The sequence below is a fragment of the Orbicella faveolata genome, unplaced genomic scaffold, assembly GCF_042242905.1.
Source record: "Orbicella faveolata isolate gen_17 unplaced genomic scaffold, um_ofav_v1 contig_25, whole genome shotgun sequence".
In the NCBI taxonomy this organism is placed as follows: Eukaryota; Metazoa; Cnidaria; class Anthozoa; order Scleractinia; family Merulinidae; genus Orbicella; species Orbicella faveolata.
Genome location: NW_028301553.1, coordinates 18,242,501 through 18,267,858, shown reverse-complemented (window position 1 = coordinate 18,267,858; position 25,358 = coordinate 18,242,501). Strand labels below are relative to the sequence as shown.

General features: G+C 39.7%; 1 protein-coding gene and 2 pseudogenes across 2 annotated transcripts in view; all 3 read right to left on the bottom strand.

Annotated features, from left to right (window-relative positions):
• Positions 1-10,804: 10,804 nt before the first annotated feature.
• LOC149109235 (uncharacterized) lies at positions 10,805-11,440 on the bottom strand (annotated as a pseudogene).
• Positions 11,441-11,519: 79 nt separating this feature from the next.
• LOC149109234 (uncharacterized) lies at positions 11,520-12,585 on the bottom strand (annotated as a pseudogene).
• A 4,810-nt stretch (positions 12,586-17,395) lies between these two features.
• The window catches only part of LOC110049636 (cystathionine beta-synthase-like protein), a 21,442-nt gene continuing 13,479 nt past the window's right edge, over positions 17,396-25,358 (bottom strand). The window contains exons 11-17 of one of the 2 annotated variants that reach the window (XM_089295003.1): positions 24,576-24,681; positions 24,365-24,445; positions 22,822-22,917; positions 21,604-21,642; positions 20,694-20,802; positions 19,613-19,697; positions 17,396-19,282 (exon numbers count right to left, since the gene is read on the bottom strand). In XM_089295003.1, coding sequence (XP_089151129.1) covers positions 19,155-19,282; positions 19,613-19,697; positions 20,694-20,802; positions 21,604-21,642; positions 22,822-22,917; positions 24,365-24,445; positions 24,576-24,681 — 644 coding nt within the window. In that variant the 3' untranslated portion in view covers positions 17,396-19,154. The remainder of the gene's footprint in view (positions 19,283-19,612; positions 19,698-20,693; positions 20,803-21,603; positions 21,643-22,821; positions 22,918-24,364; positions 24,446-24,575; positions 24,682-25,358) is intronic. The other variant, XR_016208860.1, reaches the window with a different exon arrangement.

Here is a 25,358-nt window from a genome sequence, read left to right as displayed (position 1 = left end):
GTTCTTTTCTCGTTATTTGGTTCATCTGTTGCTTGGTTAGCTCTCCGAAATTAGAGTACAACCCCACTTTTAACAAACTTTCTTGGTTCCGACATAGTATTTTATGGTTTTGTTTATTCAGGTTTTACAGGTTAAATACCTTTGTTTACAAGTGTTTCTTGTTTTATCTTGCGCTGCTGCGTACTAGGATGCACTATTTGCGCTTAAGTATCCGTATTGCGCGTTAAAAAAAATAGTGGAATCCTACTAGTATACTAATGTTAATCCTATTTGATTGGCTGAGCTATCTTACGTTCAGCCATAATTGGTGTGCATTGGCTGGAGGTTGTACATATGATGGAGATATCGCCGATGTTGCGGAGGAATATTTAGTAACTACGGGATAATTCAATTTCCAAGAAGATTAGAATTGTCTCAGCAGGCTGGTATCCTTAATTTTCGAATTTGATTGGCTAATCTCCGAACCACTGTCTGGAATTTTTTTCCACGCTGTATTTATTGGTGGCATTTAAACGATCACAGGTCAGCTGCCTGGAGATGGGATTCGGAAAAACCTGGAAGCTGCCCATGCCTTCCTAAATTTAGCTAGGTTAGAAAACAAAGGAAAATTTACATTTCTATACAATGCGAGCAATCCTGCAGTTTCTTCAATATCATAACAAAGTTAGTAATAAAGCCATACAGCCCGCGTGCTGATCTCGTCTGAAACTGCTTCAATGTGTATGTACACGGTATGCAGGAATGCAATTAGTATTAGTTCGCAAGCTTCCCAGAAAACCATTGAGTCGAATCGTTTATGGCTTATACACTAATATATTTTTTTTCTTGACGTTTTTTTTCTCTTTTTTAATTAGGTGTACATGGGTTATCGACCACTCGTGAGGTCAAGATGGCTGGACATTAGCCAAGTTTTTTTAAGCGGGTTTATGGCCGAACAGAATCAAGGTCGGTAAACACGCTAAAAAAGAACGAGGCCAATATACAGCCATATTGACCGACCAAACTTGGTGAATAAAGGATTTATTATGGGAAAATAACACCCTTTTCTTGCAGGACAGAGCGGGTAAACCCAAGCAGGCAAGATAGCGCCATATTGTCCTCTCGGGTAGCGAATCAAAGCGCAGGATTTGGTTCATCTTGCCCGCTCACGGAGCTAGCCATACATATAACAAGAAGCTTATAAATATGGGTTATTGACCTTATTGACCTTTCGCTCTATAAATAGATCCAAATTCGATCCAAACAATTCACGATCACATTGCTGGCAGAATTACAACTTCTTTTTAATTTCCTCGGCAGAGCGTAAAACTCGGAAGTAATACATGACAAAGAAATCGATGAGAAAACGAACCGTTTGCGAGCCGGCTTGTTCTGACAAAATACATAAAAATCTTAACAAGGCGCAATAAAACGGAACGAAATTGAGCTACAAATTACCTTTGTCCAACGACGAGGGTAATGGACTAGTCTAAAGCTAAAGGAATCTTAGGAAAATGCCCCATACAAGCTAGACAACTGTTGACGTTCGCACCACGGTTTGCCCACACACGTGTTTTTTGCGGGGGAACGCGCACTAAGAAGCTCGGAAAATTACCCAAGTGTCACTTGTGTCTAAACGTTAGCTACATTGACCAAGCGTGAGGTCAAGATGGTTAGACTTAGGCCAGGTTCTTTTTTGGCTTATTTATAGACCGAGATGAAGGCGGGGACCATTAACATCCATAAAAAGAACGAGGCCAATATCCAGCCATCTTGACCAAACAAGCTCGGGCAATAACGGATTATTACATGGCTTTTGGTGAAATTTTTCTTGCGGGACACGGCGGGAAGTCCCGAGTCGGTAACATAAGTAGATTACTCCATCTTGTCCGCTCGGGTAGCCAATCACAGCGCAGGATTTGGTTCATCTTGCCCGCTCGGGGAGCTATATATTAAAACTAGTGAGATAATCTCGGATAGTGCAGAGTGTAATGTATAGCTCTGACGCAGTGCTCATAACACAGTTCCTGTATAACCCCTGCCATTCACTCCTGGTTTGTATTGACCTTGCTAGTCATTTAGGGATTTTGATGATTAGCAGTGTGTATTTTCATTCACAGTCAAAGAATAACTTACAATTAATTACCGTTTGTCAAGACAGCTCTCGAATTTTACTGAAGTGTTTTGTGTTGATTTTTGCGCATTTTAAATTAAATAGTACATTTAAGTAGCGAACGTGACAATTTTACTCTTCACGAAAACGTTTGTAACTTGATACTTTTGTTTTCCTCGCAAAGGTATGTAAACTGAAACTCAAAACACACGGACGATGTGCTTGTATTCTTTTCACAACTGGAGATAAATGGAAGAAAGTTGAATGTCGGATGAAGAAATGGAAGAGGAACGATTTACGTTATTTAAAACGCAAATTTTCTTTTCACCGATAAACAAGAACTAATCTAATTATCAAATTGTCACGGAACCGCACGTTCTGTTTCCACTTTTGGCGTTAACAATAAAACCACTTAAATGTCAAATACACACTGATATCGATTAAAACAACTGACAAGCGTTTAAACGAGAGTTATTGAAAGTAAACAGCGTTACTTGTCAGAGATATCTTTCATCGGTGAACGAGTCCCTTCAGAGACTGATAAAATTTATGCTTTCAGTAGGTGCCACGGAGTCAGCAGTAATATTTGAGCAGTTTCCTGGGTTTTCTGTACAATTTAACGAGCTTTAATGCCACTTACTCGGGAGAGTTTCGGCTGCGGGTATGAACATTTTGGTCTGATAGAGACAACTAAAGGATGAAATAAACACACTAGTGTAGTTTGGGAACAACAGATGATATTTCTTGAACCAAGTTAGGCGTAATTCCAAAAGACACGCGGTCAGTATGGTCACAGTAGCATTCTCAGCTGTATCGTGCTAACGATGCTAGAACGCATGCGCATGGCTTATTAGGGTTCTACCACAAGGAAAAGCGTTCAGCGTGATCTTGTATGAAATGTATCTTCCATCTGTTAAGTAGTTGACACTAAGGCTTATTAATCTGCGCATGCATTTAGAGCAAATATTGGTTTTGTTCTAAAGAGAAAAGTACCACAAGGAGAGCAAGGGGCTTTCTGAAATAAATATATAGTTTTTTGAAGTGATAACAGAAGTAACGTAGGTACATGCACCACCCATGTACCTACCCCAACCTACCCCTGTTGCTGCAAGCCTAATTAATTAATTGGAATAGAGGATATTACTTGCCCGCTTGAGAATACGAATTTTATCTTCGAGTGTTCAACTCGATATTTCACCAGTGAACGCAGCAGATATTGAGTCTGTTTATTATATAAACATACTAATGACGACGTTTTTGACGACTTCTGGAGATTTCCGGCCACTTTCCGAAGATTTCCGAAGATTTTCCAAAACTGTTCCGAAGGCCAGACGAACGCTTCCGAACATGTTCCGAGCATTTCCGAACATTTTACGACGATTGTCGAAGACGACCGAAGAAGACCCGAAGATGTCTCGATCATACATCAACAAATTTAGTACAAATAGTATATTCACTGCGCGCGATGAAGATATGCTTTTCTAGTAAAAGGAAAAATCCTGGTATTTCACTGGTGTTTATATAATAAATTCATTTATTGTACAAACATTAAAGTTAACAGACATGGCGGACAGCCAAGTGCCCGCACTATCACCAATCAAGTCACCAAAAAGACTACGTGACTACGGCAGTCCAGTGAACGAGATTCCAGACGCAGAACCAGCCCCCAAAAAGCACAAAGCAGACGAGGGAAATAGACCTTTCAGTTGATCATTCATAGCGAACGTAGAAGCTGGGGACTCGTAGACTTTATTTATATACTTATAGTGCTTTGGCGACGTCAACCCCCAAACCATACCAATAGTGTACTCTGCACGAAAAAGGTTAAAGCCACGCGATGAAATTTAAAGTGCATTATCTTGAATTGACAGAAAGGAGTTCTATGCCGGTAAGTAGCATACTTATTTCGGGGCCGGGATTCTGGATTTTGAAGGGAAAAGGGAGCGAGATGAATTTTGCATTATTATTCATGAACTCGTGTGATCGAGCGAAGTGTGTGAATTAGTGTCGAGTTGTATTGTGTTTTGCAGCTACATGACCTCAGAACATGTAACAGTTTTAAAATCATATTCCATACATACAACGCGGCATAAATTGGGAACCTATAGCGGGGACTTGAAGCGCCGAACAAATCACAACGTGTACACATAGAACAAACTGCGCTATAAGCATGGCCCTGGGACATCTATCCATTTTACTCACACACTACAGGGACGTGTAGCGGGGACAAAAGGAGGTACAAAATCACAACTTACACAGACAATTAAGCTCAGCAGCGGGAACACGAATCAGGGACGTGTAGCGGCGGTGAATTCCTGTTTCGTTCACATGAGGGGGCTGTAGCTGGTGCCTGTATCGGAGGCCCGCAGCAGGGACAACATCAAAGCACACATACATTCGCAACTGCAGCCATTACATGTGCCGGGGACATGAAGCCGCAGTCAAATCCTGTTTCATACATACGAGTGGAAACGTAGCGGGCACTGTTAAAAGGAGCTCACAGTAGGGACAAAACTTTTTTACGCACACACATTCGCAACTGCAGTTATTACGTGTCCCGGGGACATGCAGCCGCAACGTGTCGCATTGTCTGAGTTCTCCGTGCCACACGATTTCACATCGATGTTTCGTCACTGCAACATGTCCCGCCAAAGTTCATTTGGTCGAACTTTGTGCGGCATGTTGCAGCAACGAATGTTGCAAAAAGGACGCTTTTTATCGTGTGATACGTGATATTTTACACCTGATACGTGTTCTCGCTGCTGTGCTTAAGGTTACCGTATACCTTCGGGTCGGCAAATTTCTTCAAATTTGGATTTTTGGGTCAAAGTAGTGGTCGAAGAATAATCTCTAATTTCTGAAAAAAAAAATTTGAAAAAGGCTAAATATTGGCGGAGAAATGGCGGTTTTACGTTTTCGCCGGAAGTGAAAGTTTACCTCTTGATTGACAGCCCTATGGCGCGTGTGCAATCAACCGAGACGATTTTCGCGGGAATTACCTGTAGGGATGTCACAAATTGACTACTCAGTTGATCAGTATTGTTGTTCTGACTACCTAGCATTTTTGGTATTAGGTGTAACTCTATTAAGTTATAAGTGAACATAGACCACGTGGACCACGTTAAAAACATGGACCAGTTCGAAAAAGCGAAAACAGCGAAGAACGAATGAAAATACATCAATGAGTGAAGAAGCGAAAGTTCGCCACGCGGATGAAGCTATAGCTATCGTATAAGGCGGGCAAAATATTCGTGGTAAGAGAAAAGAAAGGTTCTGTAAAAATTTCGGAACTTGACAGCAGTAACAGGGATGGTGACAGAGACTCTTCTGATGAGTCCGATATCGACGAATCGTCCGACTCATTGAGACCATTTGAAATGTTATCAATGCACAGTTGACCACAAACCCCACAGTTGCTCCCCGCGCTTTCTTTTGTTTGTTTTCTTCGCTCAGCCACTCTAGCGTTCGTATCTTCCCCATATTGCCAGACCAGCTTTAAGAAAAACCGAGCTACAGAATCTCTCCGCTTTCGGCACCTTGAGCGCATCGCGAAGCACAAGGGTTTTTTAGAGATTCGCGCGTAAATAGGCCCTTTGCAGCTGGGGTCACGTGACCAAATTTTTCCTAGAAATTTTTTATATTATGGGCTATAACTTAAAGAATGGCAGAAATGGAAAGAGCGCATCGAAAATACTAAAATGGCCAAGTTTGAGGCCGCTGGAATTAAAGAGTAAGTTTATACGACAGTTTGAATTTTAGGAAAATTTAGAAGATTTGTATGGAAAATGTTGCTGGAGAGCAAGGCCTTGCTCTCCAACAACTTTTTCCATACAAATCTTCTTATTCTTTTAAAAATTCAGACCGTCATAAAATCTCATTCTTTAATGATGGGGGTCTCAAACTTGGCCATTTTTATATTTCCGACATGCTTTTTCCATTTCTGGCATTCAGCTTTAGAACACCTGGCATAATTTTAATTATTTATTTATTCATTTATTTATTTTAGCATATCTTAAAACACAATTTTACCTCGTTTACATATAGATATAAATTCTTAGATATCTTTTAATCTTTTTACAATTGTAAATTTAGTTAGCATCGGGCAGGCGAAGAGCCACCCTGTGGATATACTGCCCGAAATGCCATTATTATTATTATTATTATTATTATTATTATTATTATTATTATTAAGTTATAGCCCATAACTTTATGAAAAATAGGTCACGTGATGGCTTAGCTGCAAAGGGCCTATTTCACCAGGAGGTTAACGGTAGTAAACTTTCCCTGCACTGATTGGCTCAGTTATCTGAGAACCCAGTTGAAGGCGTTTGTGGGCGGAGTTTGTTTGCGAAGCAGAAGATTTTTCGAGCCTATCTTTTTGTCGAGAGTCGAGGGTCGAGGGTAATATTTTTTTTTTCTGAGTGTTTTTTTTTTTTCAAATGTCATAAATCGTTGGAGTCGTGAATCGGAGGCTTGTCAACCCCATTCACTACATTGAAGTGTGTTTGCTTTGTCATTAACATCAAACCTAATTTGGTAAAATGTTGGCGTGACTTCCTGTCACACGATCAGTCGAACTTTTCAATAAATTTTCTGAAATACATGCCGTAACTAAACGTTCAAAAAAGTCTTACGTCGCTTGCAACTGCCGGTCAATCAAAATTCAAAGTTTTGACAATAAAACTTCAAAGTTTACCCGCCCACTTGGGAACGTTTTGGCGCCACTCCGCAAACACTTGAAGAGGATCAAAGTCAGCAACGCGTACGGGCATTTTGTCTTTTGCAGTTTTGAAAATCAGAATGAATTATAGGAAATCAATAGAGGAATTTCTGTCGGATATCGACTGTGATCTTTTACAATATCCAGGGGAATTAAGGAACTGAAGGGTTCACCTCAACATTGTCCGCGCTGTATCTACGCCTGAGAGAGTAAAAAGCAGCTTGAAGCGTCAAACAACGTCAACACAGCAGTTAAAAGCCCTGAATCAAATTTAAAATCTCCTGCACGAAAAAAGGTCTCCACGTCGGGCTGAACTGAACAATGATGCGGACGAGTATGGAATACCGAAAAGGAGCGACGTTTCTCTTCCGACAAGCAAAAGTCAGTTACTTAGCCCATGTGAAAGGTTCATTGAAGAAAAGACAGAAAAGAGGCAAGAATTAAAGTTTAAACTTAAGGAAGCAAGCGCTAAACGATAAGAACTTGGAGAAACCTCTGCCAAGATAAGAGACGCAGCTTCCGCCCTTGGAAATACCGGAAAATACCGAATACCGAAATACCGAATACTGGAAATACTATGTAAGCTTAATAGGCCCTTAGCAGGTGGGGTCAAGTGACCAAATTTTTCCTTAAAAAAATTTATATTATGGGCTATAACTTAAAGAATGCCAGAAATGGAAAGAGCGCATCGAAAATACCAAAATGGCCAAGTTTGAGGTCCCTGGAATTAAGGAGTAAGTTTATACGACAGTTTGAATTTTCGGAAAATTTAGAGGATTTGTATGCAAAATGTTGCTGGAGAGCAAGGTCTTGCTCTCCAGCAACTTTTTCGACACAAATCTTCTTATTCTTTTAAAAATTCGGACCGTCACAAAATCTCCTTCTTTAATGATGGGACCTCAAACTTGGCCATTTTAATATTTTCGACATGCTTTTTCCATTTCTGGCATTCGTTAAGTTATAGCCCATAATTTTATGAAAAATAGGTCACGTGATGGCTTAGCTGCAAAGGGCCTATTGTCATGAAAGAAATCACACAGTTCGCTCCTGCCGAATGGCAAAATGTGAGTCTGTGTTTTTCTGTTGATAGTTGAGTAGGCATCCAGATGAAAACAGGATTTTCAGGAGAAAAAAAGGGAAATAGCAGCATTAGAAACGGCCGCCGCGAAAATAGAACTGGATTTGAACTGGCTTTCTCCCGAGTGAAAATAGTTCTTTGAATGAACACGTAGAGGAAATTTTGCTTGAAAAGTTTCTCCATGAATACGTTTAATATGTTTTGAATTCCTCTATTTATTTTCTATCATTCATTCTGACTAGGTATAAAATACTAGGTGGAAGATTGTATTCACCAAGTTTGAAGGATGTAGCTTAGCTAGAAGTACGCTCAGTTAATTTTTCTAATTTTCCATACATTTGTCTGTATTTTTTTTTTCCCGCGAACCGCGTCCACCCAGCCAAATTTACAAACAAATGTATGGAAAATTAGAAAAATAAACCGAGCGTCTTCTAGCCAAGCTACATCCTTTAAACGTAGTGAATGAGCTCGCAAATCTCACAGATATTTTTCATCGCGACCAATCGCAAAGCCCTGCAAGTTTACGGAAGGACAGTGGTAATTTAGATCGAAAAACTCACAGATATTTTTTTTTAACACCGAATTTACCGAAATAAGAAAATAGCCGTAAATTTGCTTCCAAAGCTTCCATCGCCTCCAGATTTCACCTACAGTTCCTGTTTGATAGATGGCAAAGGAATATTTCTCATCGCGGCCCGTCAATAACACTGGAAAACAATGAAGCCAACACTCCACAAAATCGCATTGGTAGTAACACGACCTAAACGACTACAGCGACATACAAAAAAAGTACACAAAGCCAGGGAAGTGAGTGAGTGAGTGGGTGAGTGGGTGAGTGAGTGAGTGGGTGGGTGAGTGGGTGAGTGGGTGAGTGGGTGAGTGGGTGAGTGGGTGGGTGAGTGGGTGAGTGGGTGAGTGAGTGAGTGGGTGGGTGAGTGGGTGAGTGGGTGAGTGGGTGAGTGGGTGAGTGGGTGAGTGGGTGAGTGGGTGGGTGAGTGGGTGAGTGGGTGAGTGGGTGAGTGGGTGAGTGGGTGAGTGGGTGAGTGGGTGGGTGAGTGGGTGAGTGGGTGAGTGGGTGAGTGACTGAGTCAGAGTGAGAACTTTATTAAAGTGTCAAAAAACCTTATAGCCTGGAAATAATACACCATACTAATTAGGGGGCACTGCTAAAAAACTATAGTAATACTAATATTAATACAATAAAAAATAAATGACTTGAAGGGCATTATGTGCGGCATAGGATGCAGCCCTTACAGCCGGTGTCCATTAAGCGAGTTATATCCCTTTCGCGAATATAGTTTGTAGTGCAGTGTCTTGGCTGATCTGTCAGCCATAGACAGTTTGCCCCATAATTTGGGTCCTACATAACGCAGAGAGTGCTTCCTATAAGTAACAGTGTTGTATCTAGGAGTAGAAAAATCTGATTGTCTTAGGTTGTATGCGGAAATATGCTGCGGAAATATTTGTTTTCCACAGTGAAAAATTTGAAGCCAAAAATGTGAAATTCGAAGCGAGAGAGGCACTTTGACACAACATTGTCACTATCAATACAAATATTAATGCGAACCTCTATGTGTTATCTTTTTGTTGAAGAAATAACAACTGCAAAACTTAATGTTTAGATTTATTTCTACGCCGATAGCCATTCAAAAGTTGATGGCATTAGTACATCGGCCAAAGCATGCAGCGTGATGAAGTCACACGAAAAACCGGACTTTGAATGTTATAGAAGGTTATAGATAATAATCAGGTCGAAATAGGATTAAAAAAACTCTTGACATGGGACCCAAAAAGATATCTGAATCGAGAGGACTACATTTAACCAAATCGGGGAAGAACATGTAGACCGGACTCGACTGAGCAGCGGAAATCGAGCCTACAGCAAGGAGTAAAACAAAAAACCCAGAAAAAAATATTACCCTCGACATGGGACCCTCGACCCTCGACATGGGACCCTCGACCCTCGGCATGTGACCCTCGACCCTCGACATGGGACCCTCGACCCTCAACATGGGACCCTCGACCCTCGAGATGGGACCCTTGACCCTCGACATGGGACCCTCGACCCTCGACCCTCGACGAAAAGATAGACTCGATTTTTCTTAGCGCTGTTTTCTCGAATAAATTTTTTCACTTGAAGCAGACACTTTAAAGAGTTATAACTCAAAGGGAATTTGTTCAATTGCCCTCAAATTTGGACAGTAGCTAGTTTAACATATAAACTACAAAAGCGTGACTGGGAATTTCGAAATACTTTTTCTTCGAGAGCGATTTTTGTACGATCACTCCACATTTTTTTAATCCTATTTCGAAAATGTTCTGTAACTTTTTACTGGCGAAAAACGAAATTTGCTTTGACTTGTAGCTTTCGAAAGGTAATTCGGGTGTTCGCATTTAGTGGTCGTGAAAAATTCGACAATTCATTTTATTTCAAAATTCTTGGTATAGTTAATAGCCAGCTCTATAAGCTTTAATTTGATATATAGTCCGGTCTGTTAGGTCGAAAATCGTGGCAAATCGCGTAAAAGCACCAAATTAGGCACAGATGTTCCTTTTGACATAAAAAACGAATTTAGACGTGATTTGGCTTTCCGGGGGGGCATAAGGCCCATAGAAATTACGCAATACTCAAACGCTTGCATGAAAGCGAGGCTGTAGCATTTAATGTGTTTATTACGTACCAGTTTTGACGAATGCCGTTGTAAAATGACTAAACTACATTACTCAGGCTCGGTTTTGTGTTTGTGTCTAATAGCCCAATTAGAATAACTAGAGGTTGAAGTCCAGCATAGCTTTATGGTAGGCTTTGGTTAGCTAAAAGAAACTGATAAGTGGATTCAATACCAGAAAAGGTTGGGTTAGTTGAAATGTTTCTCGTCTTTTCGCTAAACTGGTTAATTCTTTTCGCGTTGTCCTAACACGTGTTAACCTATCATATACAAATTTAGCAAAAACAAAAACCAACGAATTTTGTGTATGATAGGTTCTTACCTCTGTTGGGGGAATGTTTTCTAGCGCTCGATTCTTTTTTGTGAAGAGTTCTCGTCGAGCAGTGCTACATCAGTAGCAAGGCTGGTCCTGTCATAAAGAATTACCACAAAACGCTGCAGGACATCAAACACAGGAGTGTTGATCTCAAGTGGAAGAAAGGGGCTATCATTCACGAAAAGGAAAGCCTCTGTGGCTTCAGGGCCTTCTAGGCCTACCACGCAGATTTCTTTCCTTTCCTCAGGAATGCTGACGTGATGTCACAACCAATAAGCGCGTGAAAAAATGGAAGCGCACAGAATTTCTGCTCGCCCAAATACCCACAAATGATGTCAACGGAAAGCAGCTGGAAATTCTTTCCCATCCCAAAAGCGACCCAAAAGCTCAATCCAGGCCAAGTTGAAGACAACGTGTGGAACTGCGCAATTAGAATAACAATAACATCTGTGTCAACTGTGCGAACTAAGATACTTCTCCCCCCCCCCCCCCCCCTTCTATCCAAAGCATCTTTAAGGTGTACGGGAACCCGCGTGTCTGCTTCTTCATGGTTGCAGCTACGCATTTGGTTCCTGGGGCAACTTGAGATGACGTTTTCACCTAAAATTAAAGATGGTACAGTCAGTATTACCGTTCTTCAAGGCTTGATGGACATAAAAAGTTTGAACGGTGTCTATATAAAAGACCTACTCAAAAATTGGTTAGCATCTTACCCGAAGTTATGTAGACAGCTTTGTCAGCTGGAAAGGAAGCTGTTTCAACTTGCTTGGTTAACAAGTCCAACAGTTCCTTCTTGTTATAGGAATCTTGGAGAAACGCCTGCCAGTTCTGAGGTAACTTGACATGCGCAGCCACCTTTCGTCTCACGCCTTTCCCTCTCTTCTCACGGGCAGCCTCTTTCAGACTCTCCACTCGGTATTCATCCCAAACAATGTGGATTCGTTTGGTACTCTTCAAGTGGTTTTCCAGGAAAGGTAAGAACTTGGAATCTGCATATTCAGAAAACGTTGCGACGGATGAAACTGGAAGCGCATGCACAATAGCTGCTCCATCAAAAACTTTGACGTCATAAGATGCTGGTGGTTTTTCTTTGTTGACGCATGCAATCAAATCAGACTTTTCCCGAATCGGAGATTGCCAAACTCTGACAAAGAAGGTGGATACGACTGATTTTCATGCTTGAAGAACTCTTCAAGATCTCCGCCGCGGTGTTGGCTGGCAATATATAAACGACTGATGAGGTAACGGTCACTTGTTACCGCTGTCAACTTCAAGGACGCTTTGGAGATTTGCTTCGGCTGCTGGCGCTTGAACAATGGCAAGGTATTCTTTGAAATCGTATCGTGAATCGACGCAGTCCTTTCATCGATGACGTCTTTTACGAATTTCTTGTGCTGGCGTAATCCAATTTCCTGGACTTTATGCACAGCATCCACGACTGAAGCATCTGCGCAATTGAGCGGGTCAAGGGCAAGTAATTCAGGGCAGTCATCCTTAAAAGGGTTTCCCATTTCTGAAATTGTACTTACAAGATTCTTGACACGACTTTGAAAGGTTTTCTGTGTAGAAAGTCCTTGTCCGTAGTGTTTGTTCTTTTCATCAACATTTGTTTCACCTTTTAACTGACTTTCGAACTCTTGCAACACTCGAGCGGTTTCTGGTCCGGCCACCATCCATCTCCTAAATGAAATTTGTTCTTCCATAACTTTTCGTTTATTCCTCACATTTGCATTGCGCATCCTTACTGCGCATAATTTATGGCGTCACAAACGCGCGCTCGTGCACGCGCACATTGAAAACATGGCGGATTTGCCTTGATATTGAGTTCTGTCAGTTGAAAAATGGCTATAGCTCACTAACGAACACGGGCACCCCAATTTTTTTTCCAGTCGTTTTAATCAACTAATCATTAGCTTTGCGTGAGAAAAGACTGATGTGATTTCTATTGCTGAAAATTGAAGAAATAAGGAAAATAGCAGCTGCACTGTAGTCTTTTCTATTTGCAGTTTGATAGCCGTAGCAAGCAATTTGGTTCCAATATTTTAACAAGGATTCAGCTGTCTGTCAAAATCAAACTTAAAAAGTTTATTTGAGTCCGACACCAGTATTAACTGTAGTTTGAGGCGTGTTTTCATGAGTCTGGGCTCTCAAAGATTTTACAATAACTTGGAATGCGTTCTTGTAATAAGCATTGAATAATGCTAAAATGGGACATTTTCAATGCCTCACTTCTCCTTAACGAGCATGGGCACCTGCCCCCCCCCCCCCCGTTTTTATTCTATAATTAAAGTTCTCATATGATAAATATTCAGTAGACAAAGTTTGGACAAAAATCTGTTGACAGTTTTATTTCGGGGGAATTACCTTACAAAATTTCCTTCTTGAACCATTTTTTATAACATCTGGTGATTTCTCATAGTTTTTCATTTATCCCAAGTTATAACGCTTATTCAGAGTAACGTTTATTGAACACCGGCTCACATATACGGATAAAAATAAAAATTGCCGAACTCTACAAGTTGACCTTGTTTCACATCATAGCGAAATGAGTTTTACCTCATTGAAGCATGAAGTATACAATATGAGGTGATACTAACAGTTTACATATAGTGAAATTTCGTGTAAAACAAGGAGAAACTTCACTCTCAACCACTCCGCTGTCAACCCGGTCACCGGGAGGTAAAGCGGATGTTGTATGGAAACACCGCTGGCTTTTCATTACCATTCATTGTTCAAAGAAGAGCCGTACATATTTTTCATTAAGTTACAAATAATTTAAATAAAAGGAATTTAGTGAATGTCTTCTCGCTAAAATATTAATGTAACAAATGAGGTGAAATTCATATCGAATTAAGCTTTATAATAACTACGCATATATGTCGTCTTTTTTTTGTCTTTTTTACACAAAAAGGCATTAAATTTTTACATTTGAGAACAGCTTTATTCAATTTTCATTTTTTGTCTTTATTTTACCTATACCAACACTTCAACCACACTGTAGTCAACAAAATGAATTCTTTCATAGCTAATAATGGCACGTGGTTTTCGACACACCACAACTGAGACTCATTTACAAAAATATCCCCTCCCCACCTCTCCTGGGGTATTTTTTGTGGCACCCCTTCTAAAATGATTAGTTATACCCTGAACTACATTTGTGCCAAATTTGGTGCTTTTACGCGTCTTGTCACGATTTTCGTAATTTTCCGACCTAACAGACCGGACTAATAGGGGTTTAGGTATCTACAGTTGAAACTGCACGCGCTACAGGGCTTGCACGCGAGACACCCCTGAAGGTATATTGTAACCTTAATGGTCTGTGTTAGTTGTGATTTTGTACCTCCTGCATGTAGACTGCAAAACAGTCGTATTTTTTTGCGAACGCGAGCGACGGTCAATATTCGAACGAAGGGTCTGGAGCAAGTGTAAAAACGGCGAGGGAGAATGGGGAGAGACGCCTCACACGCCCTACGGGCGTCCTAGGGGCGTCCTACGGGCGTATGAGGTTCGCGCGCTTCACACGCAAGGATCGCGCTTGCGGCGCTTTGCGCCTTCCGAAACGTCCGAAAACGACTGTTTTGCAGTCTATCCTGCATGTCCACTCTACACATTCCTGTAAAATGCCCCGTAGTGTGTGAGTAAAATGGATAGATGTCCCAGGGCCATGCTTATGGCGCAGTTTGTTCTGCGTGTACATGTTGTGATTTGGTCGGTGCATCATGTCCCCGCTATAGGTTCCCTCTTTATGCTGCGTTATATGTATGGAATATGATTTTAAAACTGTTACATGTTCTGGGGTCATGTAGCTGCAAAATGATCCCTAGTGTGCAGGTAGAAGGTATTTGATGAATTGTCTCTATCACTATTTTAACCATATTGTCATAGTAGCAGTTACTGTGATGTTTTAGAATTGGTACCTCTTTACCTCTTAGGGGTGAAATTGAATTGGGGCCACGCTCACAAAACGACATCTTAATACCGTTTACGGGTTCTTTTAAAAATTTACGACATGCACCTTAGTGACCCTTACATGGAAGTCTCCCAGAATGGCGCCAAACAAAAAGCTTAATGAGCTGACAATGACTTCGCATGGGCGACATCAAACGTGATACATTTCCTGACGCACTCTGCAAACAAAACTTCAAAGAATCAAATTCTTTGTACTTGGAAGAATGTGTACCGCAATGGCTAATGTTTTGTATTTCGGTTTGGATTTGAACAGGCTCTTTACATATTCAGTTGTAGCTCGTTTCTAAACCAATTGACAACTAGAATAAATCGAGACAATTGCAAAGTTACATTTTTTTTCTTGGCGTTGCCCTTAGCGTCGCCGTTGTCACAGCTTAAAGGACGTCACTCCAAAAAGTTTACCTTTTTGTCTCCACCTATAGCAAGTAAACATATATTGGGTTTTCCACTAACCGAAGTTTCAGCCTCTAAAGTGCCTGCTAGTCTGAAGAAATTCGTCGCGAAAGAAGTCTAAAATTAGACTTTGGACGCCACCATTTTGAATCTGTACTTGGCAGTTTATGTGACGTCATTCCATCCAACTCAAAACTGGCGGGAAACAAAAAGAAATGCAACTGACTTTGCTTCCTTCACAAGATCAGCAAAGTGTATTTTTTCCAAGCGATGATCCACTTAACTATCTTCACTGCTATCATTTTCGGGCTTTAGAGCAGGTTTGGCTCGAAATATATATCTAAAAGGCAAAATACCACTTGTGGTGTACCGCAAGCCTCAGTCCTAGACCCTTTACTTTTCCTAATTTATGTCAACGATATCCAAGAATCCTCTGACAAACTTAAATTTTTTTTATTTGCTGACGACACGAATGCCGTATATGCTGACAAAAATCTTAAGTCCCTTGAGTCGACTGTAAATCAAGAACTCTGCAAGTTTCTCGATTGGTTAACGGCTAATAAATTAACCTTAAATATTAAAAAAAACAAATTTTGTTATCTTTAGACCAGCTCAGAGAAAACTTACTTATCATCCCAAAATTATGATATTCGATAATGATCAACAAAAGAATGTGGCTCTAGAATGTAAAGAATTTGTGAGATATCTAGGTGTAATAATTGACAATAATCTTTCTTGGAAACATCATATTGATCATGTAGCCATTAAAATAAGCCGAACTGTAGGATTGATTTGTAAACTACGGCACTTTCTGCCAAGACAAACTTTTTTAACTATTTATAGATCCTTAGTTACTCCTTATTTAACTTATGGTTTGGTGGCCTGGGGCCAAGCATATAAATCACACCTTGAAAAGCTTCTCAAGCTCCAAAAGCGAGCTCTTCGCTTTATTTATTTTTCTGAGCGAAATCAACATACGATTCCTTTATTTATTGATGCCAGTGTTTTACCGTTAAAATTTTTGTATTATGACCTTTTAGCTAACCTTATGTTTGAAATAAGACACAGAAATGCTCCTGGAAACATTCAAGATCTCTTTCAAGACATTTCTGATATTCATTCTTACAATACTCGATCCTCTGTCTCAAATAATTTTTACACACAAAGTTCTAGACTCTCAATTCAAGTGAATTCATTTTCTAGAATCGGAACAAAAATTTGGAATGAAATGCCTATATATTTAAGAAAGCTTCCAAAAAATGCCTCTAAGAGGAAAATAAAACAAATACTTTTTGAAATTCTAGCTTCAGAAGACTGTTATATTGATCTTACAGAAATCGTTCAAAAAGTAAAGCTGAATTTATTTTCCTCCTAGTATGTATTCATTAATACTCAATAATTTCGCTTTAGTGTATCTGTAGTCTCTCGTCGTAACTGTTGTTAATTATTATTTGTAATATCGTTAGTTTATTAGTTGTCTTTAGTCATCGTTGTCAATTCTAGTCTCTTTAGTTCTCTTGTTTCCTTCAGTTGTATTTAGTTGTACCTAGTTGTATATTAATAACTCGTCCAAACATGACCCGCCTAGATTAGCTCAGCTATCCGCGGGCATGTTACAATTGTAATTTTAGTTGATAACAAATAAAATGTATGTATGTATGTATGTATATCAGGGCACAAGAGCAGCCATAACCTAGGGTGGTAGTTAAGAGGCTTGTCGGAAGCTATATGGACTAAATTTCTTGGATGGAATGGCGTAACGAAAACACAGCCTGGCTGCTGAATACTGTTCAAAATGGCGGCAACAATGTTGAATTTTTGGCTTCCGTGGAGACGAATTTCATAAGGAAAACCTGCACTTGAGAGGCTGACACTTGAGTGAGTGGTTAAACTTTTTATTTGCGTTGACAAAAAAAAACATGGGTCGTGGATACAAGGCCTCTGTTGTAGGTTAATAGGAAACTTAAAGAAGAAGATCATAGCCGTCAATCATGTTTCTTCTACATTATAATGCAAATTGGGCACGTGACTTGGAGGGAGCAACTAAGTTAAAATCGGCAAATTTCAACTTCATTTCAACTTCAAGGTCTATTATAACCTGAGGCAGACCCTGATTACATTGAGATACTTTTACATTCATTAGTATAAATATACGAAATAACAGCGAACATTCTTTTAATAATTGCAACTTTTCGTTGACGATGTTTTAAGTAAAGCTTTCTGCTTTCATCCATGCTATCAGTGAAACTGAGTGACATGCCTAAATTGATTTCAAATTCCACAACTGTAACAAGTAACCAGAAATGTTCCATGGGAACTCCTGCACAGTACATAGAGATAGTACAATAAATAACTTTCAAACCAATGCATACTATGTCAGTGTATGTAGTCGAACTATTAGTCAAACTAGACGTTTTCGAAGTAGCCCTGCAAAGTATAATATTCCTGGACATTATTTATCAATACGGAAAACTGCCACGTTGTCTAGTACATTACTTAAAAAAATTTCCAACTTTTCATTTCGGACGTTTAATTTTTGGATACTTTTAATCTCATTTCGGACAAATTTCAGACAAAAAATTCGGACGCTTTGTTGAAACAGCTTAAGTAAAAACACGAATTAGACTGAAACATCAGCTATGAAAATGATAGTTTACTGCACCCTGAAAGTTTTCACCGACCAGAAAATAACACATCTGCTATCAAGCCGTGTCTCGACTAGAGTTCGCTCCATAAAGTAAACTAAGAACTTTAGCGCTCATTGAAACTTTTATACTGTACTGAACTTTTTTTGTCCGAAATTAAAATCGTCCGAAATTTTTTGCAGGTAATGTACTAAGAAGAAGCGAGCATGCCATTTTAGTAGCATATTACATTTCTGCAGCGACAGTTAATGAATCTGAGCCTGCCATTTGATGTTACAGACCTAGAGGTATAAATATGTTTTTCTAGTTTATGACGTCATCGAATATATAGACGGATCCATCTTAAACAAATTCAACTATGTGCTCAGTGATTTTCTTTTCAGTTTTGTCAACCTAGTTGTCAAAGCCTTTCACTCTCAGTTACTGAAGCAGTTGTAAACTATTTTTGAGCTAGGTGAGTTGTCCTTTACTTACTTACTTACTTACTTACTTACTTACTTACTTACTTACTTACTTACTTACTTACTTACTTACTTACTTACTTACTTACTTACTTACTTACTTACTTACTTACTTACTTACTTACTTACTTACTTACTTACTTACTTACTTACTTACTACTGGTGCCAAATACAAAAATATATTCATTACAAATCGTATCACGAAAAAATGTCTGCTATGTTCACACTAACGTTAGAGTATACGTTTAAGGTCTGTAAAATCATACCAAATTTTTCGTGCACACCAGTCGTGCGTACACCTGTCCACACGATCGCAATAAACGGAGATACAAACGCGCAAATAACTAACAAACAAGAATGCCTGGTTATCTCTGGGTAACAGACGTCAGCGTTCACAAATGTATATAATTTCGTCCCGGAGGCCGCGCGTTTTCGGTCAAAGGCACGTGACCGAACGTCCCAATTCTTGGTGTTAACCAAAAAGACCGCAGCCTCTGGGTTCAACGAGACTGAAATATACAAGTTTACGCTGTATTACACACACAAGAGTTAATCGACTTTAGAGAACGTTACGAAAATATACCTTGACATACAGTATATTGTGGACGAAAGGCGTTAAGGTAGAAGAATCCAAACTTTTACAGCTTTAAGGTATACGAGTGCAAGGAAAGCTAAGGAACCCATGTGACGACCTGTCGACTGTTATTAGAGCCACTGAACACAGTGAGAACAATAGCATATCAGCAAAATTTCTGCGCCAGTATCACCGTAAACGTAAACATCTTTTCACTCTGCAGATTCGTCCTTCTTGTTAATGTAAGTCGTCTCCGTTTTGCACTGTTCGCTCGTTTTGATTCATAGTAATGAAGTTCAACAGATCAATACGCGTCACAATCCCAAATATCATTTCTTTCTCATCCAACTTTCCTTTGTCGGTATCTGAAAAATCAGTTACACGGCTTACTAAATGAACACAATTATAGAATAGAAGGATATTCAGCTCAACACAAAGATTTTACACCTATCCAAAACATTCCTAGTAAATTTCCTTGGATGCATGTGACTTTCTCAACTCAGCGACCAAGGAATATGGTTTGCGAATTGCTAAATTTCGGCTTTAATGATCTTCAAGCAAGGCGTCGTCGTATTCTGCATCCCCTCACACTAACCTAGGATGTGATAGCTAAGTGGTAGTGGTTTCATGCATACCTGGCATGCACAATCTTTAGCTTACTTTTACTTCACCAACAAATTAGCACATGAACTTACAGAGTCTCTGTCTGTGGACAACAACAGCATAATGATCATGATCAAGAATACGAGAAAGCCGCCCGAGACTGGAGTCTAGTGTCACCTAGAACACAAAAATACAAACATGAACCAAATAATTCAGAAATTTAAAACTACATTATTTCTTGTTGCGCATTCACCGGGATCTGAAAAGAGTTGTTTTAACGTCAACTATTAATAAAACATTATCTCCATGTTGATGTTACCAAATAAGGTTCTATTCTAGAGCTCACAATCACCAACCCAACAATCATTTAACATAACAACAAACGTGGGAAAACAAGATATAGTACAGACAAGATGAGTGCTACTCAATGGCAAAACTATAACGATTTGTAATGAACTTTTACAACAACAAAAAGTTTAGAAGAGGTAACTACATTTGCAGGCTCTTATACAATTCGGCCGAGGTAGCTTTAATAACAAACATAAATAAACAATAAAATATGTAATGGTAATAGGACTGAGTGGAGTCCAATTCGGTCGGTTATCATAAGAGTGATAACAAATGATTACAAACCGAATTGGACAACACGAAGTCTTATTACCAATTAATCATAAAAATTACAATTCCCGAGAAAAGAAGAATAGCCAAGTTATGAAAAAAAGAGAAAATTTGCATCTAAATACCTACAAAGGAGATGTAAACATTCTAAGGCCACCGCGCCTCCTACCGGCAACACAAAAGCAAGCGCGTGCGCACGCACGCACGTAACTACAACTTTGAATGTGATTGGCTTATTGAACTGTTCGATAACAAACTGTCCAATAAAAAACTGTCCGATAACAACTTGGCAAGTTAATTAGTGGAAAACAGGAGTTTTTTAAACCAATCACAATCGAGGAAACTGTCATTTTTATGATTAGCGCGGAAATTATCTGTTCGAAGAGATCCTTCAAAAGTTTTTCGCAACAAGCGAGATCTTTTGAAAACTGGGCAATATCACTCGGATATTCCTCAGGGACATATTCAATCATTTGATGCGTTTAAATCAATCGCGCGGGGGCGAAAATATTTGATGGATTATAAAGTACCATTCCAAGCTTGTTATTGACTGACCTTCTTAAAGTTCTTGTAAACAGAGTTGGCAATTGGGCTCTCAGGAGTAATTCTCCCAGTTAACATCTGGGACATGATGTTTCCCAGGGTTACCATTCCTATAACAAGCCTCATAAAAAAGGAAAATAAATACAAAAATATGGGTTGTTGACCAAGTGTTGGATCGGCATGTTTGGATATAGGCCAAGGTCTTGCGTGTTAATGGACCTCGACTGAACCAGGTGTATCCAGCCGTCTTGACCGAACATTAAATGGTTTATTATATGGCACACAGAACAGCATCTTCTAACGGAAACAGCGGGTAATAGATAGCGCTATCTTGCCGGCTCCGGTAGCCAATCACATTTTAGGATTTGGCTCACTTCAAGTACTATGTGTTTCACTTGCCCGCCGACGCGCCCAAATGCTTCTTTTAAAACTAATAACTTCTTTCTCTTTTCTTGTAACATGAGATAACATTCAGAGACAATTTCTCTTACAGCTTTGTAACAGATTCACCCTGCTGCAGAATATGACTGCACCCAACAGGAGGAAAGTTCAGATTCACTCTTTTTGGAAAACAACTGAAGCCTGGTGTAATTGGAGAAACGCTGACAACTCCCAGTTAACTTAATTTGGACTTACAGAGATTGCATTGGCATATTATTTACCTGGGGGACTCCCTGTAAAAATAACGGTGGGGTGGGAAGGTCCTACTCATTAGTAAGAATTGTCAGCGTCAGTTATATATGCCCTTTTTTAGAATTGATACCTACAATAGAAATGAAAGCGAATTAGCCACACCCACTAAACGAGATTCAGGTACCTTTTCATTGCCCTTTAGGGGTTGTTTTTTTTTAATCCATCGGGAGCCCCGGGATTTCTTCCTTACCGCCTGCATAGGAGATTTTAGACAAGTCTAAAGACTCACCCTGCTTCATTGACCACTGGAAGCTGATCAAAACCTTCCCTGCAAAGGAAAGCAAGACAAAGGTTTCGCTTTTACTTAACTCTCGAAATGACTTCCTTACATATAGTATCAGTTGGAAAAAGAGAAAATCATCATTTTTACAATGTAAAAATCAACCTTGCAAATCTGTACAGTTTGACTGTGTAACAACTGCACCATAAGTTTACTGATCAAACCACAGAGATTTTAAAATTCATATCACATCTGATATTTTCCTCGTGACAATATAAGAGTTGATTTACAACGAGTTGCAGCACTGCTCACACTCAATTCATACAGCAAATATTCAGAGATGAAAAGTATAGAAAATGTATTGTCTGTATATCTTCCCATGATGTTCTCGAAAATTTCGGGAAAATTCAGGGGAAAATTAAACGACCTTGAGAAACTCTTCTATAAGCTATAATTTGGAATCTTCGGAAAATTGCGAAAAACGTTTTTCTAGGTATGTTTAAAATAAGGCATTTTAATAGTGGCCAATACTCTTTCAGAACATATCCATGCTGAAAAGTCAAATTAAAATTGAAAAAAACATTTACTCATGTATTAGCGGAGCTCCTGTTCACCGAAACTGTGCGAGCAGAGCCCCATACCTTAGAAAATTTGGTAACACATCCATCTGAAAAATGTTGGTTGTCACGTGACTTTCCGTACGCCAATACCTTGAAAACTAGGAGAGTGGCACCATTACCATAGCTACATCTTTTATTTTGGGCATCCACGCTATTGTTAATTGACAGCTGTCACAACAAGCTATCCGCGGTCTTAGGTTTAGAGCACATCGAGGTTGCGTGTTTTTGTGAAATTGACTGCTGACCAGTTACTGGTTTTCCGATTGGATCGCGGGCTCAAGTCAGGTTATTTCTCAGGGGGAGAAGGAGGGAGTACTCGCAAAGGCAAAATTTTGGTGCAAATTAACCCCTGGCCCATTGTTGACTTTTCTTCTGACATTCTCTGCACAATCGTCTCTTGGAGAGTCCCTGATATATTGCGTGCGTAATTTCTACAATCTCACAATTAATCATTCTTTGAGTTTCTGATCCAAGAAAAAATAATTCTCTTTTTCCTTTATGGTTAGTTATTGCAATCAGGAGCTCCGCTTTTAGGCTTGGCTAAATCTATTTATTACTTTCTATATTTACAGAGATAAGGTTTATGTGGGGAAGATTAAAATCAAACCTGTCCATGATGTCAATCGACTGTTGGCACGTGACGGATGGCAACACAGTCAGAGGGGTTGGTAGGTTCAGAGAAGAGACCTTCTTTGTCCACCACCTAAACACAATACAGAATTAAACTATTTTCCAAGGTTATCCAATTTTAAAAGACAAGTTCTTCTTCAGGCCTTCAGGCCTGAGGTAACAGTTTTGGCTCCACACTCATCCAAGGGTTCTAACATTCAAACAGTGGAATGGATTACCACTAAAAATTTGTGATGAACTAGTAATTTAATTACGATTTTAACCAAACGTAAGTGCTGGGCATCTCTGCAGGGTAGTTAACTTCGATATGTTCTTTAATGGAAAGACATAACAATTGTCAGGGCAAGCCGCATCCAAAGACAGCCAATTTGAGCAATGCCTAGCTCAAAGTCAGCTAAAACACTGAATGAGAGTTGGCCAAATTATTTTTCCAACCATGTTCAGGGCTGCCAAACTTTCATTAAAACAATCATGTGAATTTAACCAAGAATGCCAGAGGGTAGGTGGAAAATGCAGGTTGCTTATTGCTAGGTGCAGTGACAAGGAGTTATTAGGGAAGAAAAATGCAAGCAATGAGAGGTAATCACGGCAACCTCACCAGTGGGCCGACCCTGAGCACCTGCCAACAGTTATCTAACACAGTAGAGATAACATATGATGTGAGGGCACAGAGTGGAAAGAATGTGGAGATGGAGACAGGATATGGAAACCTAGGAGTTAGGGGGCAGAAACCCAGGAGGGGGACTCCGTATAAAAAGGACAGGGGTGCTCATCGGAAATTTTGAAAGGAACCTCTAAGAGGTACCAAGATCCTGTTTGGTAGGTGTGGCTTGATATGTTTTCACCCCTAAGAGGTAACAATTCTAAACAACAAATTATCTCCTGTCATATTTTTTTCGGCTCAATATCCTAAAAGGTACCGCAAAGCTTCCACTGTGGACCTTTTGAGGTTGAACACCCTAAGAGGTGCTGCTCTAACCCCTAAAAGGTATGACAAGCACTCCCATCCTTTTTATACGAGACTCCCCCCCCCCCCCCCCCCCCCCGGGGGCAAAAGTCTATGGCTATGTGGGTGATACCTGAACTGGGAGAAATAGGGAAAACAGGTTTTGCGACAGTGTGCAATATTTTGCTATGGAATCAGCACTAAGATGTGGGAGCTACTTTAGAATGGGAGGAAGGGGCGTAAAGCAGAAGTAAAATCTGTGTGGAGAGGAAAGTTCAGACCCTTCTGTCTCCCCCAAAATAAATAATTAAATAAATAAATAAATAAATAACTCAAATATAGAATGGTAAAAGGTAAAAAAACCCCTCAGTTTCAGTTGTAAAAGAAAAGCAATCATAGATTGAATTTGTTCCCAAAGGCCTCAATGTCTGCATATAAGTAGCACTCAATGGCAGCAACTTTTACTATGGTCACTAGCCTCCTGCTATGGTTAGGTCTAAAAACCCATTTCACATATCTGCAGTGGTATGAAGTTTATGTGATGTCCACATTACAGTACTAACTAACTGCATACCAAAATTTGTTGTGGTCATCATTTCTTTCTTTCTCAAGGAAACCATTAGCTTCCATCCAGTCATCACTCAAGAATTTGGTCCTGCAAATATCATGAATCAGTAATACTTATTAACTACACATAACATTTCTGGACTAATATGGTAGTTTTCTACCACTGATCAACATCAGTAATGGTTGAAAACTGAACAAAACATTTCTTCATTACTTACATGTAGTTCCGAACCGAGTCTGGGAGAAGGACAATACACCTCTGTCCCTCGCCCAGCTTCTGTGCTGCCTGCACTGCGGCTGCCATTGCACTTCCACTGGAACCTCCTGGATAAAAAAACAATACAACACAATTAATTATTAAAATTAAATTTTCCCAACATCACTCATCACCTTCCACACTTCAAATTCACCTTCCACACTCTTTCCATCAGTATTGCACAGAAGGAGCTAAAAATTCTATGGATTGCACAGTTTCAGCAAATAACCATGTCCCTTCCCCCTTTGAGGGTCATTAGAAATTCTGAGGGGGTGAGGGTGAAACTGAAGCTGAACTGGAAATTCCAGAGGGATGGGGGTTCAAATAAAAAATTCTTCCATGGTGGGTAAATGGTTATTTTCTTGAACACATATTATGTTACTTAGTTCAAAAAAACACTTTAAAAGGTTTAAGTCAACCCCTTAGTACATAGCATGGTGCAATCCCTATGCAAAGATGCGGCAAAATGCAAACGCTGACATAACAAAGATTTATCCACCCCCAAAAGCTTAAACCAAACTGCAACTTGGGTATAATATATACCGACCATATGTTAAATACCTGAGCTCTCAGAACAGACAAGTACATGTAGTTCAGCTCAGGTTATGGCTGGTTTAACTGAACTTAATGAATGGGTTAAAACAGGGCTAAAAATATGTCTAGTACTGCTTAGTGGCCAGTTAGGCCAGTTTCTCTGAATGTTTTATGACCCAGGACAAATGTGGCCTTCAATTTTCTCTAGTCT